The sequence below is a fragment of the Nesoenas mayeri genome, assembly GCF_963082525.1.
Source record: "Nesoenas mayeri genome assembly, chromosome: 16".
In the NCBI taxonomy this organism is placed as follows: Eukaryota; Metazoa; Chordata; class Aves; order Columbiformes; family Columbidae; genus Nesoenas; species Nesoenas mayeri.
The window spans coordinates 16,541,526-16,559,557 of record NC_137562.1 but is presented as its reverse complement, the minus strand read 5'-3'; the positions used below and the strand labels follow the sequence as shown (position 1 = coordinate 16,559,557).

The 18,032-nt window shown below is 51.7% G+C and overlaps 2 protein-coding genes across 2 annotated transcripts; one reads left to right on the top strand and one right to left on the bottom strand.

Annotated features, from left to right (window-relative positions):
* Positions 1-1,421, bottom strand: TP53RK (TP53 regulating kinase; the record flags this gene model as incomplete). The annotated part of the gene is made up of 2 exons (XM_080354615.1): positions 1-602; positions 1,109-1,421. The coding sequence occupies 2 exons, from the start codon at positions 1,419-1,421 to the stop codon at positions 124-126; spliced, it is 792 nt and encodes a 263-aa protein (XP_080210741.1). The 3' UTR covers positions 1-123.
* A 5,091-nt stretch (positions 1,422-6,512) lies between these two features.
* Positions 6,513-17,783, top strand: SLC2A10 (solute carrier family 2 member 10; the record flags this gene model as incomplete). Its single annotated transcript, XM_080354720.1, has 8 exons — positions 6,513-7,020; positions 8,647-10,023; positions 11,031-11,153; positions 11,748-11,883; positions 12,497-12,569; positions 13,026-13,081; positions 14,179-14,370; positions 17,549-17,783. The coding sequence occupies 8 exons, from the start codon at positions 6,513-6,515 to the stop codon at positions 17,781-17,783; spliced, it is 2,700 nt and encodes an 899-aa protein (XP_080210846.1).
* Between the last annotated feature and the right edge of the window lie 249 nt (positions 17,784-18,032).

Genomic DNA, 18,032 nt, shown 5'->3' with positions numbered 1-18,032 from the left:
TTTATTTATTTGAAGACAAAGTTATGGAAATAGTGATGTTAAATAAAATCAACAGGAAGCATAAAGAAACACATTTGCAGGACATAAGTAGTGCTATTTCTCCCTTCCTAAGTCCTCTCTCTTCTACCCAATCATGGATCGCTTCCTTCCCCTTAGTCGTACTTCATCCAGCCTTTTGATCACAGGGCCAGATTTTTTAGATGTAGCTGCATAGGTCTTTAGCAGAGCTTGAAACAGAGTTTCAGTATCTGGATGAGTGCTAAGGAAGGCTTTTTCCAGAACATACAGATCAACCCCTTTATCCTCTGGAAGACCTGAAATAAAACTGAGTCCAAAGTCTATCAGCACCAAGTCCAGCTTCTCTGTGGGGCGCCGGAGAAGTATATTGCAAGTTGTAAGGTCCCCGTGTATAAGATCTTCATCGTGCATTCTTGCCAGCAGCTCACCCATCTTCTCTGCTAAGGGAACGAGGCTACTGGTACAATTACCACTCCGTTGTACAGAATTGATATGATCTTGAACAGTAACTGAGTCTACAATATCTTCAAGATATATGGAGTTGGTGACAGAATCTATGAAGTAGACCGCTGGAGCCGAAATCCCTATTTAAAAGAAGAAAAAATGAAATGCTAGCAGTTACTTTACAGGATTTTGAAACTTTAACAACAAAACACAACTGATACAAGCCTCAAGCACAAATGCCGTTTGACATCACGCCCAGCCATGATAACCCACATTTAGGAACGCCCCCCCTAAGCCCTAGTTCCAAACCCATGCTGCACTAGCCTCCAGCCCTAAAACTAGTGGGCAGCTAAAGCTTAGTAACAGGATCGGCCCCTCCCAGGGTGAGACTCCCCAGCAGAACACGCGCTGGGGCTTTCTGGCTAAGGGCAAGCTGCATTTTACAGGCAGCGCAGGTCTCCCTGGGATGAAGAGAAACCACTTGCACCCTTCAGGATAACGGGGAGAGCATCCGTTATTTGCCCGGAGGGGCCCTCTGAGGGGCAGGGGGTTGCGGGTGAGCAGGGAGACACCAGCACGCGGGTCTGTCCGTCCTGTCAGAGCAGCCCCGCCTGTCACCGGCCCGGCCCGCCGCCCCCGGGCCCACCTGCCCGCCGGCACCGCAGCAGCGACCGGGCCTCCTGCGCCGTCCGCCGCCGGCTCAGCCGCTCCTCCAGCGCCGGGTGGCGGTACCGCTTCGGGACGCGGAGCTTGGCCACCGCCGCCCGCCCGAGGAACAGCCCCCGGTACACGTGGGCCTCGGCGCCCTGCCGCACCAGCTGCAGCCCCGGCAGCGGCGGCGGCGGCACCTCGGACTCGTCCGTCGCAGGGCCCGCGGCCCCCGCCTCGTCCGTCGCAGAGCCCACAGTCCCCGCCATGCCAGAGCGCACGCTGCCCGCCTCAGCTTCGGCCGCCGCCATCACAGGCGCACGCCACCACAGAGCGCATGCGCGTCATTCCCCGCTCGGCAATCTGCGGTAATTTTCGTCGATCTTCGGCAGTCCTCTCCGGAAACGGCCGAACTCCCCAAGCTCCGCCCCCTCCCCGCCTGTACCGGTCCTCGGGGCCCCCGCTATGGTGTGTCCTTTGCCGACATCGCCTCGGTCTTCCTGCTGCCGCTTCTGCTAAAAATCCTTTTTGTGCGTCCCCCTCATAACTTCTGCTGCCCGCTGACTCTCTCTGGCGTGCTAGGGGACACTGGGTAGCTGCAGGATGGTGGGACTTGTGCCTGAGCCTTGGGCAGCCAGGGTGCTTTCCCATGTTCCTGCCAATGCAAAAGTGAAACCCGCAGCCCCCAGGGCCTGCAAGCACGGTGTTGGATGTGCACCTTCCCAAGGGATCTTGTGGTCCACCCGAGGTGCTCCCAGCACCACCTCGGGGCTGCCTGCCAGGGCATCCCCCCTGGGGCAGCACCACTGGGGCAGCACCACCAGGATGCTCCAGCACTGGGGCGTCACCGTGGGGACTCCACCACCAGGACAACACCACTAAGATGCTTCAGCACCGGCTCTTGGTGCTCTGTGTGCCAAAAGCCTTGGCTGAAGCCTGTGCAGATCCTCTGCAGCTGCCCCGTTCATGGCTGGGGAGCAGAAGGGGTTTGCCCATAGGCTGCAGGGGATTGCCAGACTGCAACAGGGCCTGTTGTCACACCAGGTCCGCAAGGTGGACAGCACTAAAGCTTCTACCCCTGCCCATAGGCTGCTCATGTGGTGATTCAGGTGTCCTCAGTTCCTCAAGCAGCCAAGCCCCACATCACCTTAGTAAGAGATGGAGAAACCTCATTATCTTGGGAGCAGTGTCTGGGTTTTCATGGCACACCGCAAACCCCACTACTCTACTGAGTGATCTGCACATCCTGCAATTTACATTCCTCAGAAGATACAAGGGACTAAGGCCAGTCCATGTAAATATGTTTTCAATTGTTGCCTTTGGAGGTGCCACAAGTCCATTTTGTCCTTGTTTTCTCATCCACAACATTTGTTTCCTTTTCAGAATATTTATGTTTTATTAACACATTCCATACAGCTTACTTGTTGTTGCATGGTGGGATCATGCCTGGCAAATATTTATCTTGCTTCAGTAACAACTTTTAAACAACCTTCCCAGGTTTTCAATGACACGAGTAATCCATCCCACAATTCTGCCCACTCGCGGCATCCTCCTTTAGCTGCCTTTGCCACAGCGGGGCTGCCGAAGCCCCATGGCTTGGCCAGGGAAAGAGACGCATTCTTGGGCTCCATGGCTGGAATTTGCAAATACCACAATCAATCAGATAAGGAAAGAGGTTTTCCCCGTGTTGAGGGCAGATTTTATCTAAGCACCCATGCACAGCCCTCACACACACATATACATATAACCTATAAGCAAGTGCACACAGATTACCTTGGTTTGTTATTCTGGTAAATATGACGGCCTTCTTTCATGCTGGCCAAAAACATCCTCCAGAGTTTTCAAAATACAAAAGAAAATATTTTTGCTTTATTTTTCCCATTATTTTATTTATTTAAATTTGTCTTCCCTGTGATTTCACTTATTCATTTCTCTTTGAAAGCAATAAACAGTTTACATAGCCCTTGGAAACCAGCTAGAGCCATTTACAATATTTATGGTATCAGCCAGTATTTTTATTGGAATATCGAATCATCCCAGAGAATTGCACTGAAGCCACAGACTCTCTGGTTAATTGTTTAATTATGTAACTTTGTTCTCCTGGTGACAAGCATTTATAAACTCTCCTTTCACAGACAATGTAAATGAGTTAAAAATCGCAGGGCAGCAAACCAAGCTAATGGAAACCAAGGCCGACCCCAAGGGCTCCTCCCTGCTGTCCTCCTGATCCCGTGGCTCTGGTCAAGCTGCCTCACCCTGGCTTATTTAAGGATGGATGCTGCCATCCTCTGAGCCCAGCAGACTAGAAAAGGGTCGAATCTGGGTTACATCAGGGCTCAGGTGGCTCCTCGTACCCAGATAAGGTGCTTGTTGGTTCTGGGGTAGTGTCCTCCACCTGCAAAGTGTGGGCACAGGGATAAACCCTCCTGTGAGTGAATTCACAGTGCTGACACCTGTCACAGCTCAGAATTACAGATCTTGGCCAGCTCTCCCATCGAGAGGATGCTACGGGCAGGGCGGGCAGTGGGAGGAGGGCTGCAGGAGCCCCAGGTCACCCTAAAACGTGCAGAAAACTGGAGCCACAGGGTGACCACCAGTGCTGCCAGCGTTGCAAATAAACTCCCCGGGATTAGGGTAACACAAAAGAACATGGGTGCAGCCTGGCGTCGCAAGGAGAAAGCTCTCTGGGCTGTAAACAAACACAAAACAAGTGCAGGTGCCTGGCAAGCCGGCTCCATCCCAGCCAGCGGTAACACTGGTGCCTGCTCTTGGATTAGAATTTTAATCAATAACTGAATTGAGGTTGGTCAGTTTGGTCCCCTGAATCTCCTCCTAAGCATCAACTGTAATTAGAGAAAATGTCCTGGAGTGTGTGGCGAGCGTTGTTGAACACCATGTCTTCCTTTTCCCAGGGCAGACTTCTCTCTCCCTTTGTGATTTTGAGAGCCTCTTTTAGCCTCTGCCAGCCCTGAGGTACCCAGTAACATTTTCCGTAGTCCCAGCTGGGCTGCGTTACCAAAGGTGGGCTGCCGTTCCAGATGCCAAGCTCTTCAGGACGTGCATTCCTGCGGCTCAGCCCTGGAGATGTGCTGTTCGGCTGCAAAGCAGGAACGTGCCCCGGCGCCCTGCGCGTCCAGCAGCCAAAACCGAGATAAGGATCAGATGGGGAAACGGCACTGCCAAGACACACAGTCTCAACGGGAGGAGGAAAGCATCGCAGGAAAGAGCGAGGCTGGGAACACACAGCCAGCCACATCTTGGTGGATCCAACCCCTCCAGACCTTCTCACATGGAGTTTAAGGACCAAAGCTACTGACTTCAGCAGGCCCAGAATGTCCGTTAATTACAAATGGCATGATAAGAGAGATGTACTTTAAAAACTGCAAAGGAAGATGTTTTCCTGCAAAGGAAACAAAAAAATCCCAAAACACACAAAGGAAGCATTATCTCTGCTGTGCATCATAGCAGGTTTTTGCATTTTTTTCAGAGGACCATAACCCCCAGACACAAGCAGCTGCGTTTCTATGTGTACTGATGTAATCTTTTTGGCCACCTTTCGTAAACATACCATAAAGCTCTGCCTATACTCCCCAGGACCTCACCTCCTCGCCGTCTGTGCTAATAATGTTTATTACCCTGCCAGAGAACAGGAAACCTCCAGAAAATGTCAGGATGGCAGATAAATGAATGCTGAGTGACTATGGAGAAAAATACAATTTCTTCCTTCTCCCTCTGAAATCACTTGAGAAGGCAGAATTGCTCAGGCAAATCGCAGATCACGTAAACAGGGGTGGATTTGCCCAGCAGCTGCCCAGCATGGTAGGTCCCCTCTGGCTCTGCGGCTGGGGTGGTGGGGAACCACGTGTGGGTCACATCTTCTCCCTGGGAGTGTCATGGGAACTAGTTGTGATTTCGAAGCTGTTTCAACTACTCAAACATTAATTACAAATCATATTGAAAAGTTCCTTCCATGAACACCATCCGTTTCTGTTGGCTGGTGTTTGTGTTTGAAGCTGTTCTTCGCTGAGTGGGTGATCCCTGTACCGCTGTGTTGGTATCAGACACAAGGGTTTAGAAAAGTTATTTTCAAATACTGTATTTCCACTGAAATTAGGGCATATGAATAGGAGGCATTAATTTAATCTATAAACCAGGCAGATGACTTGAAACACTTTTAATATTCACTATGCTTTTGAGAAGAAATAAAAGCAAAACCTTTTATCAACTGCTGCCTGTGTTGCAGGCCAGGTATGCAACAGACTAAGGCTGAAATTATATGCATGATCCGGTATTGTCCATCTCAAGCATCCTAAGACTATGAGTTCCACCAAAAAAAAAGAGTTGGCACCACTTCTCTCCAGAGCAGAGATGTGATGGATATTCCCCTGCATAGAAGAATCATGATTCTTTAAATATTTCAATGTCCCATTGAATTAATGACTGAAAAAGCTCTTTCAGAGAAATATCAAGTGTTCCTCATTCTTCATCCAACCCGTTTACTTTTGCCTGTGTCAGAGGGGTGTGCCCGCACCACAGGCACGATGGTCACACTGGCGCATACCTTCCCCAACCTGGTCCTGTACTGCAGCAAAATGCTTTACCAGCACGGGCTCCACAGGTCACTGGGCTGGAGCTTGTATTGATATAACTCTGCGGTTAAATAAAACATTACCTGCAGTCTTGCACCAGCTCACAATGCAGGTTTATGGTCATTTGCACCTGCCATTCTGTGGCAGAGCCTGTTGCATGGCCCTGGGAAGGCCATGCAAGCTCAGCCCCAGGCCTGTTGCAGCACATCTTCCCTACGCCTGTCTGCATGCCAGCTGTGATACAGCAAACTTCAGGACATCGCATGTACTTCACCACACTGCAACACACCCAGTAACTGCAGTTTACATGAACAGAATGGAGGCAGAATGTTTGCATTGTGTTAAAGACTTTTGAAAGCACTTCTAGGCATATCAAGCTTTGTAAAATCTTTGTTTTACAGACTAGACTTTGCGATACATGAGTTTAGTCTCAAACTCGGAAACATATCTTGCACCCAAGTGCAAGTCCCAGTGTCTTTTGTGCAGTAGGCAGCAGGAAGGGTCCTGTTCCACCGAGCAGAAAAAGAATGTGAATTGCAAGGGAAGCTGAATACTGAAATGCTTTGCCTAGCAGAGCGCTGTGCTGGGGGGAGGAGATAAGGTCGAGAGACTGATCCTTTCTTTTCCACACAAGAGAAAGTTTAGAGTGCAAACTCAGGCTGCTTTTTTTTTTTTTCCTTTTAGCTTTGAAATGGCCACTGCTTTCCCAGCTGGCTTCCGTGGCTTTCCAGCCGAGCTATCTGAACTATAACAAACTGTCAGTCTCTTGGGGGCTTTCTAGAAGCTTTCTCGTGTAGAGGAGTGAAGGTCTGCATGGGAGAGGGTCTGCAGTCAGCGAGCAGAGATTCCTTCCCTGAGCTAGAGACGGGGGACAGAGCTGTCATTCCAGCAACCAAAGCCATATCCTGCCATGTCCTCGTTTCCAGACCAATTAGCAACATACCCCTGCTAAAATGTCCCCAGCCACTCTGCGCGGCCAAACCCGGACTGCACGGAGCGCTCACACGCCCAGCCCCCGGTTACGGTGCGGCGGAGACAGACTCACTCATCACCCGGGTCTTCCGCTCCGTCTTCCCGGCCCTTTGCATCAGCTCCCCGGGGCGGTGCCCGCCCGAAAAGCACAGCCCGGCGAGGGCGACCCTGCCGAGACACCCCCGGCTCCCGGACGGGCGCGCAGGGAGACTACACGGCGCAGGCAGCCCGGCCGGGAGGCAGGGCGAGAGCGACGTGGCGCTGCGCGGCCCCGCTCCCGCCGCCGGACCCCGCTCCGCCCGGACCTGCGCCCGCCGCCGCGGAGCGCCGGGGCTCGGCCCCAGCATGGGTGAGTGCCGGCCGGGCGGGGGGGCGGCGATGGCGGAAAGGGGGCAGCGAGCCCCTTTCGGGACGGGACAGCCGGGTTAGGAAGGGGCGCGTCCTGCCCCAGGAAAAAGTTTCCAAAAAAAGTTTTTAACTTTTCCTGAAGGCTGGGACTGCAATTCTCCACCCTCACCAGCCCGCTGTCTGGTTTTTTTAGCACTCCCAGCAGCAAACAGAGAGAAGTAATTTCCTGCGGCAGAGCCCCTGGGGCCGCCCCAGGAGCACAGCCGGGGAAGGGGCTGCCTCGGGGAGCAGAGCCCCGGGGAGCAGAGCCCCGGGGAGCAGAGGGGGCAGCGGCAGCTGTGCCGCCGGCAGCAGCGCCTCTTGCCATGCCTGTTGGCAGGGGTGTAGGCAAGCAGGGACTTCAGCAGTCCAAAAGTCAGCCCAGCCTCGGCCAGGTCAGCAGCACTGGTCCCTGCTCAGTCCTGGCACGCAGACCGGGTTTTGCCCTCGGCAGGGAATCGCCTGGCGCAGTTCCTCGCGAGACTCACCAGACTTTCTGTATTCATGTAAGGATCTGAAGAGCCTTCAAGTTCCCCAACTAAATCAGAACATACTATACACAAAGCTGGATTTCAATCAAAGTTCATAAACTATTACATCTCATCAATTTAACAAGAAATACAGCAAAATCTGATGGAATCAGCTGTGGTATTTACAGCACAGTTGGCTGTGTCTAATTGAGTCTGTGGCTTGAAACTAATGTCATGTCCACTTTATGCAAAGCCTTTTGTTCTCAGTGAGCAAATATTTTTTCTAATTATTTGCATAACGTGTACAAGGAGCGATAAAAGCAGTGCAGGTAGTCACAGAGCATGGCAGGAGGGACTGGTGTGTAACTGGGATGGCATAAGTAACACAAATGAAACACAGAGGTTACAGAATAAATATAGCCATCACTGAGAAATAACCTTTATTCCTAGCTATGATTAAAGGCTGAATAGAGACACTTCCTATTAAAGACAACTTGTGAGGGGAAAAAAAGCCCATAGGCAAGGTGAGGAAAGCTTTCCATGGTCTGGTGGTTGTGTCCACATTTTTTCCACATATAGTCTACTGAAACCGTGAGTATTTCTAGTTAAACAAAGCCAATGTGAGAAAACAGCACAGACCTCTAAACTAATGCACTTATGGATGCCACATGCACTGAAACATGAAGATGATAATGCCGAACAATGCAGATCCAGAAAGCAGAAGCTGCACGTGCTGCCCAGAACAGGTTTTGTGATTTGAATTGAGAAGAGACCACAGAGGATCCTCCGTACAACTCCAGGCAGTACAAATCACTGTTGCATTTAATCACTGAAGTACAAGTTTTAACTTTTTAAACAAAGTCCTATTTTCACAGTTCTGCCCCACAAGTGAATGCCCCTGCCGCTAGTGGAAGCGTGCGCAGGCCCGGTGGGTGGTGTGACTGTCTGCATGTGCCTCTCTACACACGACCGAGGGACCTGTGGGGAAATTCAGCACCACGGCTTTATAGATGGAAAACTTTGGGTATCCTGGGAGAGCTTTTTCCAGCTCGTGCATGCTGACAGATTGCCTGCTAGTGTCAGAAGCTTGAACCTAGCATTGCTTGCTTGTTTTGCAGGTCGTGCATTGCTGGTCCTCCTCTTGTCTGCAACAGTCTCTCTCCTAGGTGGGCTGATATTTGGATACGAGCTAGGGATTATCTCCGGTGCGCTGCTGCAGTTACAGATAGACTTTCACCTCAGCTGCTTCAAGCAAGAAATTCTCGTGAGCGCCCTCCTTATCGGAGCATTGCTCGCGTCTCTGGTTGGGGGGATCCTCATTGACCTCTATGGACGGAGGAGAGCAATACTGGTCAGCAACTTGGTCCTGTTGGTTGGCAGCCTTATTCTCACATTGGCAAGGTCATTTATTGGGTTGGTCATTGGGCGCACGACCGTGGGCTTTGCCATCTCTGTCTCATCCATGGCCTGCTGTATCTATGTCTCGGAAATGGTGGCTGCTCATCGGCGAGGGTTGCTGGTGTCTCTCTATGAAGCGGGCATCACCGTAGGCATCCTCCTGTCCTATGCGCTGAATTACACCTTTGCGGACGCCGATGAGGGATGGAGGTACATGTTTGGACTGGCCATTGCGCCCGCGGCCATGCAGTTCCTCAGCATCCTCTTTCTCCCTGTGAACCCTGTTAAATTAGGCTCATGGGACTCTGACTGCCAGAAGGGCCTCATTCAATTGCAGAACACTGAGGACAGAGAGATGGCAAAGCAAGAGCCCTATAAGGAGAAGTATTACTCATTTCTTGACCTTTTCAGGACCAAAGACAGCATGAGAAGGCGGACTCTGGTGGGCCTGGGACTGGTGCTCTTCCAGCAGTTCACTGGGCAGCCCAACGTGTTGGGCTATGCTTCCAAAATCTTCCACTCGGTGGGGTTCCAGAGCAACTCCTCAGCAATCCTGGCCTCTGTTGGGCTGGGGGCAATAAAGGTGGTGGCCACACTTGTTGCGATGGCGTTTGCAGACAAGGCTGGCAGGAGGGTGCTCCTCATGGCTGGCTGTGTGGTGATGGCCATCTCTGTCACCACTATTGGCCTCACCAGCCGCATTGCTCCGCTGGCCATGGCCAGGGACTGCAGGGCAGCCACGATCCCCAACGCGTCCCACAGCCTCACCCAGCACCCCCTGACACTCCTATCCTCCCAGCCTGTTTTGTCACCCATCCCACCAGCATTAAATGCTGTAAAAAGTCAGGCAGGCCCTGGTTTTGTTGCCATGGGGAGCCTTACAAAAGTTTTTGCCAGTAGTCAAAGCAGAGAGATTGTTTCCGATTCTTCTCTCACTCAGAAAAGAGACTTGGTAGGTCAGTCCAAAAAAGAGACAGCGAGAAGCACCAGCCCTCCTTTCAGTGGTGCTCCCTGGACGGAACATATGGTTTTAAATTGGATTACGCTACTGAGCATGATGACTTTCGTGAGTGCCTTCTCAATTGGATTTGGACCAAGTAAGTATGGTGTTTATATACCCTCGCACTAAGAGAATAAAACTAGCCTGCTTGAAATGTTCATCATGTATCTGCTTTACCAAGCAGCTCAGTGTCTGCAAACTGGAAATATATAATTTTCAGCCCACCGAATAGTTTTTTAGCATTGCAGCTCTACCAACTGTAAGGCTGGTACAGCCTTAGAACAATTCCTCTTCCATGCTATCACTACCCTTGTAGCGTTTTTCTTTTATGTCACACTCATTGCAAAATCAGAGCATCACACAAGCTCTACCTGATCTTCATAGCACCCTGGTGAGGAGGAAAACAGAGGGCTGACGGGGTGAGGGGCTTCTGCTGTGTGATGAAGAAAGCTAGAGGCAGAAGTGGAACCTCCTTGGCAGTTTCTCAATATCAGCTGGTCTTTTTCTGAAATTGTTATTTATTCATCAGATAAGAACAGAGATTAGTTTGTGCTTCCATGTGAGCTCTGCTGTTTTCTGGCATTTATTGCTTTAAATGCTTTGATGGGAGAAAACTCCACCTAACTTAAGGAAAACAGAAGTGCAAAGCAAGTATGATGGGTTTGACAGTGACCCTGTAAATTATTTCAAGTAAAATAACCCTGGGATAGGAAAGATGGCTTTAAGATACGTATTGCTTTAGTCCAAACAGCATCGTCTCCCTAATCCTACCCCTTTCTCATTTCTTTACAAAGAGCATGTCCTGATAGCAGATGTGCCAGATCTTTTCCATCTCCTGTGAACGGAATGACCAACCCCTGTGCTTTCTCCTTTGCTCCCCGGGCTTGTTCACTCGTATTTTATTCCTTTGTGGAGCACTGAACATTGTAGTTTTGAAGTGTGCTGCTGTGATCGGACTCTGAGCTGGATGAATGTTTGACACCACCAGCAGTGGGTGCTGGTGAAGCCAGAGTTTAAAACCCCTGCTGAAATCTTCTGTGCCCATTTCTCAAACGAATTGCTGAACTCCTACAACTGTCTTTCTGATCTGTCTAATCCATGCAGTGACCTGGCTGGTCCTCAGTGAGATCTATCCTGCTAGGATCAGAGGAAGAGCCTTTGCCTTCTGTAACAGCTTTAACTGGGCTGCTAATTTACTGATCAGCCTCTCCTTCCTGGACCTCCTTGGTAAGTGGCCGTCCCCCATTCCTCCATCTCCCACAGCTGGTTAGAGAATGTGGCTACCACAAGCACTTTGGAGACAAGGTGACATTTTGAACCCTGGGGACTTTACACCAGAATAGGTGTGACCTTGGTGCCTCTGAAAACAGAAAAGCAGGCACCAGCAACACTGCTCTGAGCCCCTCCAGCACCTGTTTTGTAGAAATGATCCATTGCCCACTGGGCTGTACTGTAGCACTGCAGTATCAGGAAACCATGGAGCTGGCAGCTTGCACGCCAGGAGCTTTAGGACAATTGTTTCTAGCAGGGCTCTGGGCTGAGGCTCCCAGCAGGTCCCGGGGCCCTGGAGCTCAGCCGCCTTCTCCTTCCCTGTGGTGCTGCTGGCAAAGCCTGGTGTGAGCCATCCTTCTTCCCTTGTGGATTCCCAGTCCAGGCCTTGCAGATAAGGAGCTGCCCTGCCATTTTTAGGGCTCCTTCTATGAACTCAGATGCCCCAGGCAGGCACCAATGACCACCTTGCAGTAAGCAACCAACTGCCTTTGTAACCCATGATGTGACCTGCCTCCAACAGACCCTTCACGTACTTGAATCTCTCTGCAGATGCCATTGGTTTCTCCTGGATGTTTCTTCTCTATGGACTGATGGGAGTGTTGGCTGTTATATTCATTTACATTTTTGTGCCAGAAACAAAAGGACAATCCTTAGAGGAGATAGACCAGCAGTTCTCCAGGAAAAGGTACGTATGCTGTTGTACCGGTGTGAGTGCTGGCTTTGGGTGCTTCCCACCAGCAGTCCCCGAGGTCTGTGACGCTGGGCAGCTCAGGGCTGTTGCAAAGTCTGGTCAGTGTTGGTGAGAAAATCTCAGGCTTGCAGCAGGGCTATGGGATGGGGGGTGAGAGCTGCGGGGCGGTTCATCAGCCGGTCACTGCGCTGAGCCTTGCGGATGTGCTGCTGGAGGGCACGAGTGACGTTTGCAAGGAAAGCAGCTGAAAAACAGGGCTCGTGGTTGAGAAGAGGAGAGCGGGACAAGAGCACGGAGCAGGCGTGAGGTCCTTAGAGTAACCCTGGGCTGATCCGTCTCCTCTGGGGCAGAGACATCTCCTGGAGTAGCACAGGCCATGGGCTCTCACCTGGTAATTTCCATGCAAGGCCTGTAATGCTGGCTGGGCAAGGGAAGATCAGGAGGTTTGTCCAGTTCCGATTGTGGAGGAGGTGGCAGGGCAAGCATTGCTGCAGCAGAGAGTTGTGCAGCCGCACAAGACAAGCGCCAGAGCACACACTCCAGGGGGGCCGGGAAGGGCAGCGGCTGTAAACCCCTGCGGCAGCTGACCTTCTCCATTGCCCAGCAGGCCGTGGGAAAGAAACACGTTTAAGCCGAGACGTGGAAGAGTAATGAGCTGCATGCATACCCAGTACCAGAGAGTGGGGCGCACAGGCAGCGCATGAAACCGGTGACGTGCCCGCAGCATCACCCTGAGAGGAGGAGCAGGCTGTGCCATGGGAACAGTGCCTTTCTGTGGCCTTTAACTGGTGCCCCCTGTTCAGAGACTGTTCTCACCACAGTGCCTTTGATTGGGGGACACACCAGTAGCTGTCATTTGGATCCTCGGAGGATTGTAGGTCCCAGGCAGGGAACGTGTCCTTTGATATTTTTCACGGTTTGTATCTCTTATCATTTAAAGGGATTAATGGTTTTGTGCACAGGAATTAAAGCACAACTTTTGCTGACAATGCTTTCCATCTATGCACTTCATTTATCAGCAAAGTGTATGGTTTTCTAGTTCTTTGAAATACTTGATGTTTTACAGAGGGGACAGTAGTACAGGAGAAATGTGTTGAGCACTCAGCAACGTACGTTAATATTGCCACCCTTTGTAGCGTCTGCGTAGGAGCCTGAAGTCTGAGGTGGAAGCTCGTGCAGATAAACACCCTGTGTCAGAGGAGACAGAGGGAGTGCTGGCTCACAGGCTGCTATTTGTCCGTGTCAAGACCCAATATCTCACCTACCTCACCCAAGGCCCATGCTAAACACGTGTAGAACTACATCTCATGTGCGCGTTTGGCTGCCTTCTTTTGTACGCCAGGGCTGCTTTGCATGCATGAACAGGGTCTGCATGTACAAAAATGCATGCTATATTCTGGTACCTTCTACATGTTTTCCACCTCTTACAATTGTACATTCTTTGATTAATTCACCCCTCCTGCTGACACATATGAGTTATAAAAACCCACCTGACAAACACCACGCTCACCTCCCCAAACCTTGTGAGAGAGAAGGAGCTGGTGTCCTGCTGAACAGCCAGCCTTGCCTCTTTTGAACCTCTGAAGGAACTAAGCCCCAAAGCTTGGGGTTTTCCACTGAAAATGCAGCTCCTTGGTGACCAGTGACTGCTACACTGAACCACCTGGTTGGCACCATAGGGACAAACACAAAAGATGGGGCCACGTCAGTCAAACTCTATGTCAAAGAGAAGCAAGAAAAACAGGAAAATGTAATTCAGCCCAGGGCTGTCAGGTGTCTGCCATGAAAGTGCTTTTCTCCTCCTACTGAGCAATAGGGGTCACCCATGACCTTCCTCACCTACCTCAGCCTCCCCGCTCCAGCTCTGCTGCAGCTGGAATTTGGCACTCATGCTCTGCTGACACTGTCACCTCAAGGCACACAAGCACGCCTGCAAAGCAAAAAACAGCCGTTTTCTTCCTGCCAGAAAAACCCCTGTGAATACCCTGTGTATCGGGGTAACTCTGATTTTCTGGGGATAAAAAACCACTGGTGCTGTCTTAGGAGTTAAAGTCATCATCCACCTTATGGCTACAGACTATGACTATTAGGAACAGGATCGTGTGTTCACCAGGGGATTCCCGGCCACGAGGGATGGGGACGAGAGGATGCCTGCATGCACCCCTGTGTGTGTATATATACATACATATATATTTATATATATATGGTTGGAGGGGGTAGGGCGAAGGGGCCGCAGAGCTCAAGAGCAGTTTGTCTTGCCGGGCTGTGACCATTCACCGCCCGCCCCAGCGGCGCTGCGGGATCCGGCCCCCGGGACCGGGATCGGGATCCGGTCCCCGGGACCGGGATCGGGCCCGGCCGAGGGCGCAGCGCGGCGGCTCTGCCGCGAGGGGACACCCCGGCGCCGCGGCACCGGCCCTTCCGCGGCGCGCGGCGGGGAGCGCGGCTCGGGCTGCGCCGCGGCGACACCCGCGTGCCGCCGTGAGGACACAGACGGACAGACACACCCCCCGGCACCAAAGCCTCCGCCCACCTCACCCCTCGGAAACAGCGTCTGAGCCAGAGGGACCCCCCCACCCCGTTGCCCCCCCGTGCTGTGCCCCCGGCCCTGATGGACCCCAGAAAGGGGGAAATGGGAATGGGAATTTAGGGGCACCCACGCATAGGGGTAAACAGGCAGCTGAGGCTGCTCTGCAGGACAAGGGGAAGGAATGGGGACCCTCAGGCCTCATGAGAGGCTGGATGGGTGCAGGTCAGGGACTGGCTGCTGTGGCAGCAAACAGGGCTGTTTGGGTTGATGGGGGCAAGTTAGCTCCAGGGGCAGTGAGCAGGGCCACTGACATTGCCAGGGTCTGTGGGTGACAAAACAGAAAGCTGTTAGCTTGTGGTAAGGGGCTTAACAAGCCCAGGTAAGTGGGCTGTCTGTCTTGTTCTCTTCAGGAAAGCATGATGCAACTTTCCAAACCAAACAGCTTCAGACAGTGAAGCAGGGGGAGTTTGCAAGGGGCTGTGCGGTTCATCACACTGAGCGTGGTGTGTTTGGGTGTCTGGGCTTGCACAGAGTGCCAGGGAACAAGAGGAGGTGCTGGAAGAGGCTGGGGGTGCTGCAGAGCAGTCCCACCTCCACTCTTGCAGCCCTTGCGATGAGGGAGTGTACGCACCAGGGAAGGGCTTCCTGCTGGGGACACCCCTCTGAACCTGCCAGCTGGTACCACGGGGTCCTGCACCTCCATCGCAGCAGAGCCGGGCTGGTGGGACCAAAAAAGTGAAAGGCCATAGAGAATTGTTCAAATTAGAAGCTGGAGGAAAAGTCAGAGAGTATAGAAATTCAGACCTGCACCCCTTGTGAGGAGGATGTGGCCAGTACACAATGAAGGAGCAGCAGGGAAATAAATGGCACAGCTGCAATAAATAAGGTGAGTTTGATTGCGTAGAGTACTAACAGAACCACAGGAACAACCAAACTAGGGCGAAACTTAGAGGTGCTGTCCCTATACCAGAAGCTTAAAAAAAAGTAAGATAACGCTGATCTCTCCGTATGACAACCCCAGTACCAGTAGAGATTTCTTGGATGGGAGATTCCAGATTCCTAGAGGAAAAACAGAGCCAGGACTATGTTACTTGTCCCCATCACAATAAAGGTAATTGTCAGCAAATCTAAAGTGAGATTAAAGAAGCTGGTCGGTGCAGTGAGCCACCAGGGAGAGAGGAAAACAACCTGGAGAGAGTCGCGAGCGTCCTGGAGCAGGCAGCGCGGGCAGCAGCGCGGGCAGCAGCCCGGGGGCGGCTGCTCAGCGCCGCGTGGGAGCGGCGCACAGGACCTGCTTCACAAGGTGCTGGTGGCAGAGCCGTTCTCTGCCAGCGACCGCAGAACAACCAATTTAATGTGTAGTGGGAGAGAGCACACCAAATAAATCCAGCGTGTGGCTCTGCAATTTCAAGAAAGGGAACTATGAAAAAATGAGGTGAGTAGTCAATAACAACAAAATGAAAAGGAACAGACAAAGAAAGGAGCCTGCAAGCAGTCTGGAGGTGATTAAAAAATGCTCTATTAAAGCCCAAGTAAAACATGTGCCACAACTCAAAAAAGAACTAAGAGGTCCTAAAAAACACCCTGCCTGACTCACTGCTAAGCTTAAGGAGGTATCACAGGGAGAAGGTCAGCGCTTTAAAAGTAGAAAGGTTTCCCACATGAGGAGAAAAGGAAAACCCATAAAACTTAGCGAGTAAAGTGTAGACAGAAAATTAGAAGAGGTAGAAAAGAGCACGAAGGTTTATTTGAAAGATTCCTTGCAAAGATTTTGGTTTTTTTTCCTAAAGTTTCTTTAAATATACCAGAATTAAGCAGCTGGCTAGGTAGCCATTTCTCAATACAAAGGTGTTACAGGGCACCAGGGAGGGTAAGGCATGACTCTGTATTTATCTTCATTACTGCAGGTATTTGGGAGATCCTCACACCCAGGTTGTAGCTCGTAAGTTTGAGGAATCAGATCAACGTGACTTCATGAGCAGCTGCTCTTCCAGAAGACTGGCAGACTGCTGAAGTAGCTACCGCCTACAAAACAAACTCCAGGAGGGGATGGTGGGAGCTCGAGGACAGCGTCAGCTCCGTCCCCGCTGGGGTGGCGGGCTCCGCACCAGCAGTGAGCACACACAGGGAGGTGGGAGGAGACGGCAGGCTCGGCTGCCGACGGGAAAGCCGCCTTGCCGGTGTGCGGGGCGCCCAGGAGAGTATCCGCACGCACGTGGATGGGGAGAACCCAACGGGCAGAGCAGATGGACATTTTCAAAAAGATTTTGGCAAAATTATGTTTAAAAAATTTACATTGCCATGGGGTTGAACCAGAGGTCTTTTTATGGATTGAAACCTAGTTCAAAGATAGCCCTGTCTTGCAGGGAGCAAAGAGCAGGGTTTAACAGTTTTTGAGGACAAGTGGAATTCAGCAATGGGGTTGCCCAAGAATCTCTACTAGATCTGGTTTTATTCAACACCTTCATTTGTGGCTTTGGGAAGGGAAAACTCTCCAGGTTTGTGGATGATGCTCAGCTCTTTGGGGAAAGAAGATGTTTTACCATTGACAAAGGGCTCCAGAGGAGCCTTGCAGAATTGAGTGGACAAAAAGGGCAGCTGAGATGGATGTGACAGGGAAAGCCACCGGCTGGTGCCAGAGGGCTCTGAAAGCCATAAGGGGTTAGCATGGACTGGAGGAGCCCTTGGCCAGATGAACTCGCTCCCTCCATCATCATCTGACTGGACTATCGTGTCCCTGCTCCAAATTTGTGAGCCATTAACACAGCAACAGGCTGTTTCTCTTTTTCTCTCCCTTGAGGCTGAGACCTCATAAGACTAGAGGATACAGAAATGCTTGAGGCAGTGATAAATCTTCTTTAGTGGGCTTTTATTTCCTTTTCTTTCACAATATTTTCTTTAGTTTCCTAGCCAATTTTTTTTCTAAGGAAAGATTTCTGACTTCCTTTGAGCCACAGTTCAACATCTGTCCACATTGGGGGCTGAAGTAATACACTGTTAAGGGGTTTTGATGTCAAGCCCAAAACCCCACCAGGGATTTATGCAGCTCTCCCCTTTCCTCCCTCCTCCTCTTCAAACAGTCTTTCATTTGCTCTCACTAATTGTGCTGTCATGCCTTTTTCCCCTCAGTTGTGCAGACAGCCCTGCAAGCAGGCAGGTTTCGGTGGCAGATGCCTGCGCCACGAGCTGTCTGAGCGGACGAGCGCGCCGCGCCATGCCGGGGCGGCCCGGGCAGCCCTCCGGCCTGGGGACGGATCAGGCAGTGGCTTCCCTGCCCCTCCTCGGGTTGCTGCTGGATAATCGCTGCCGGCTGGGAGAGCTCCGCCAGCCCCAGCCCACCCGCAGACACCGCTTGCTCCCCTGAGCGGGCAGGGTTAGCGGAGCACCTCTGGGGAGCGGAAGGGAAGAGTCTTCAGGAGGATTTGGGCTGGGCACAAGGACACTGCAAAGCCCGCTGTCCCGGGGGAGGTGGTTGTGGGTAGGAGGGGCATGGGCAGGACAGGGTGGACTGCTCGGGGTTGAACAGAGCTGTTCTGGGCTGCGCGTCCTTCCTCGGCACACGCAGCCAGAGCCGTACGGTGGGTGTGAAGGCCGTTGCTTTTGGTGACTTGCA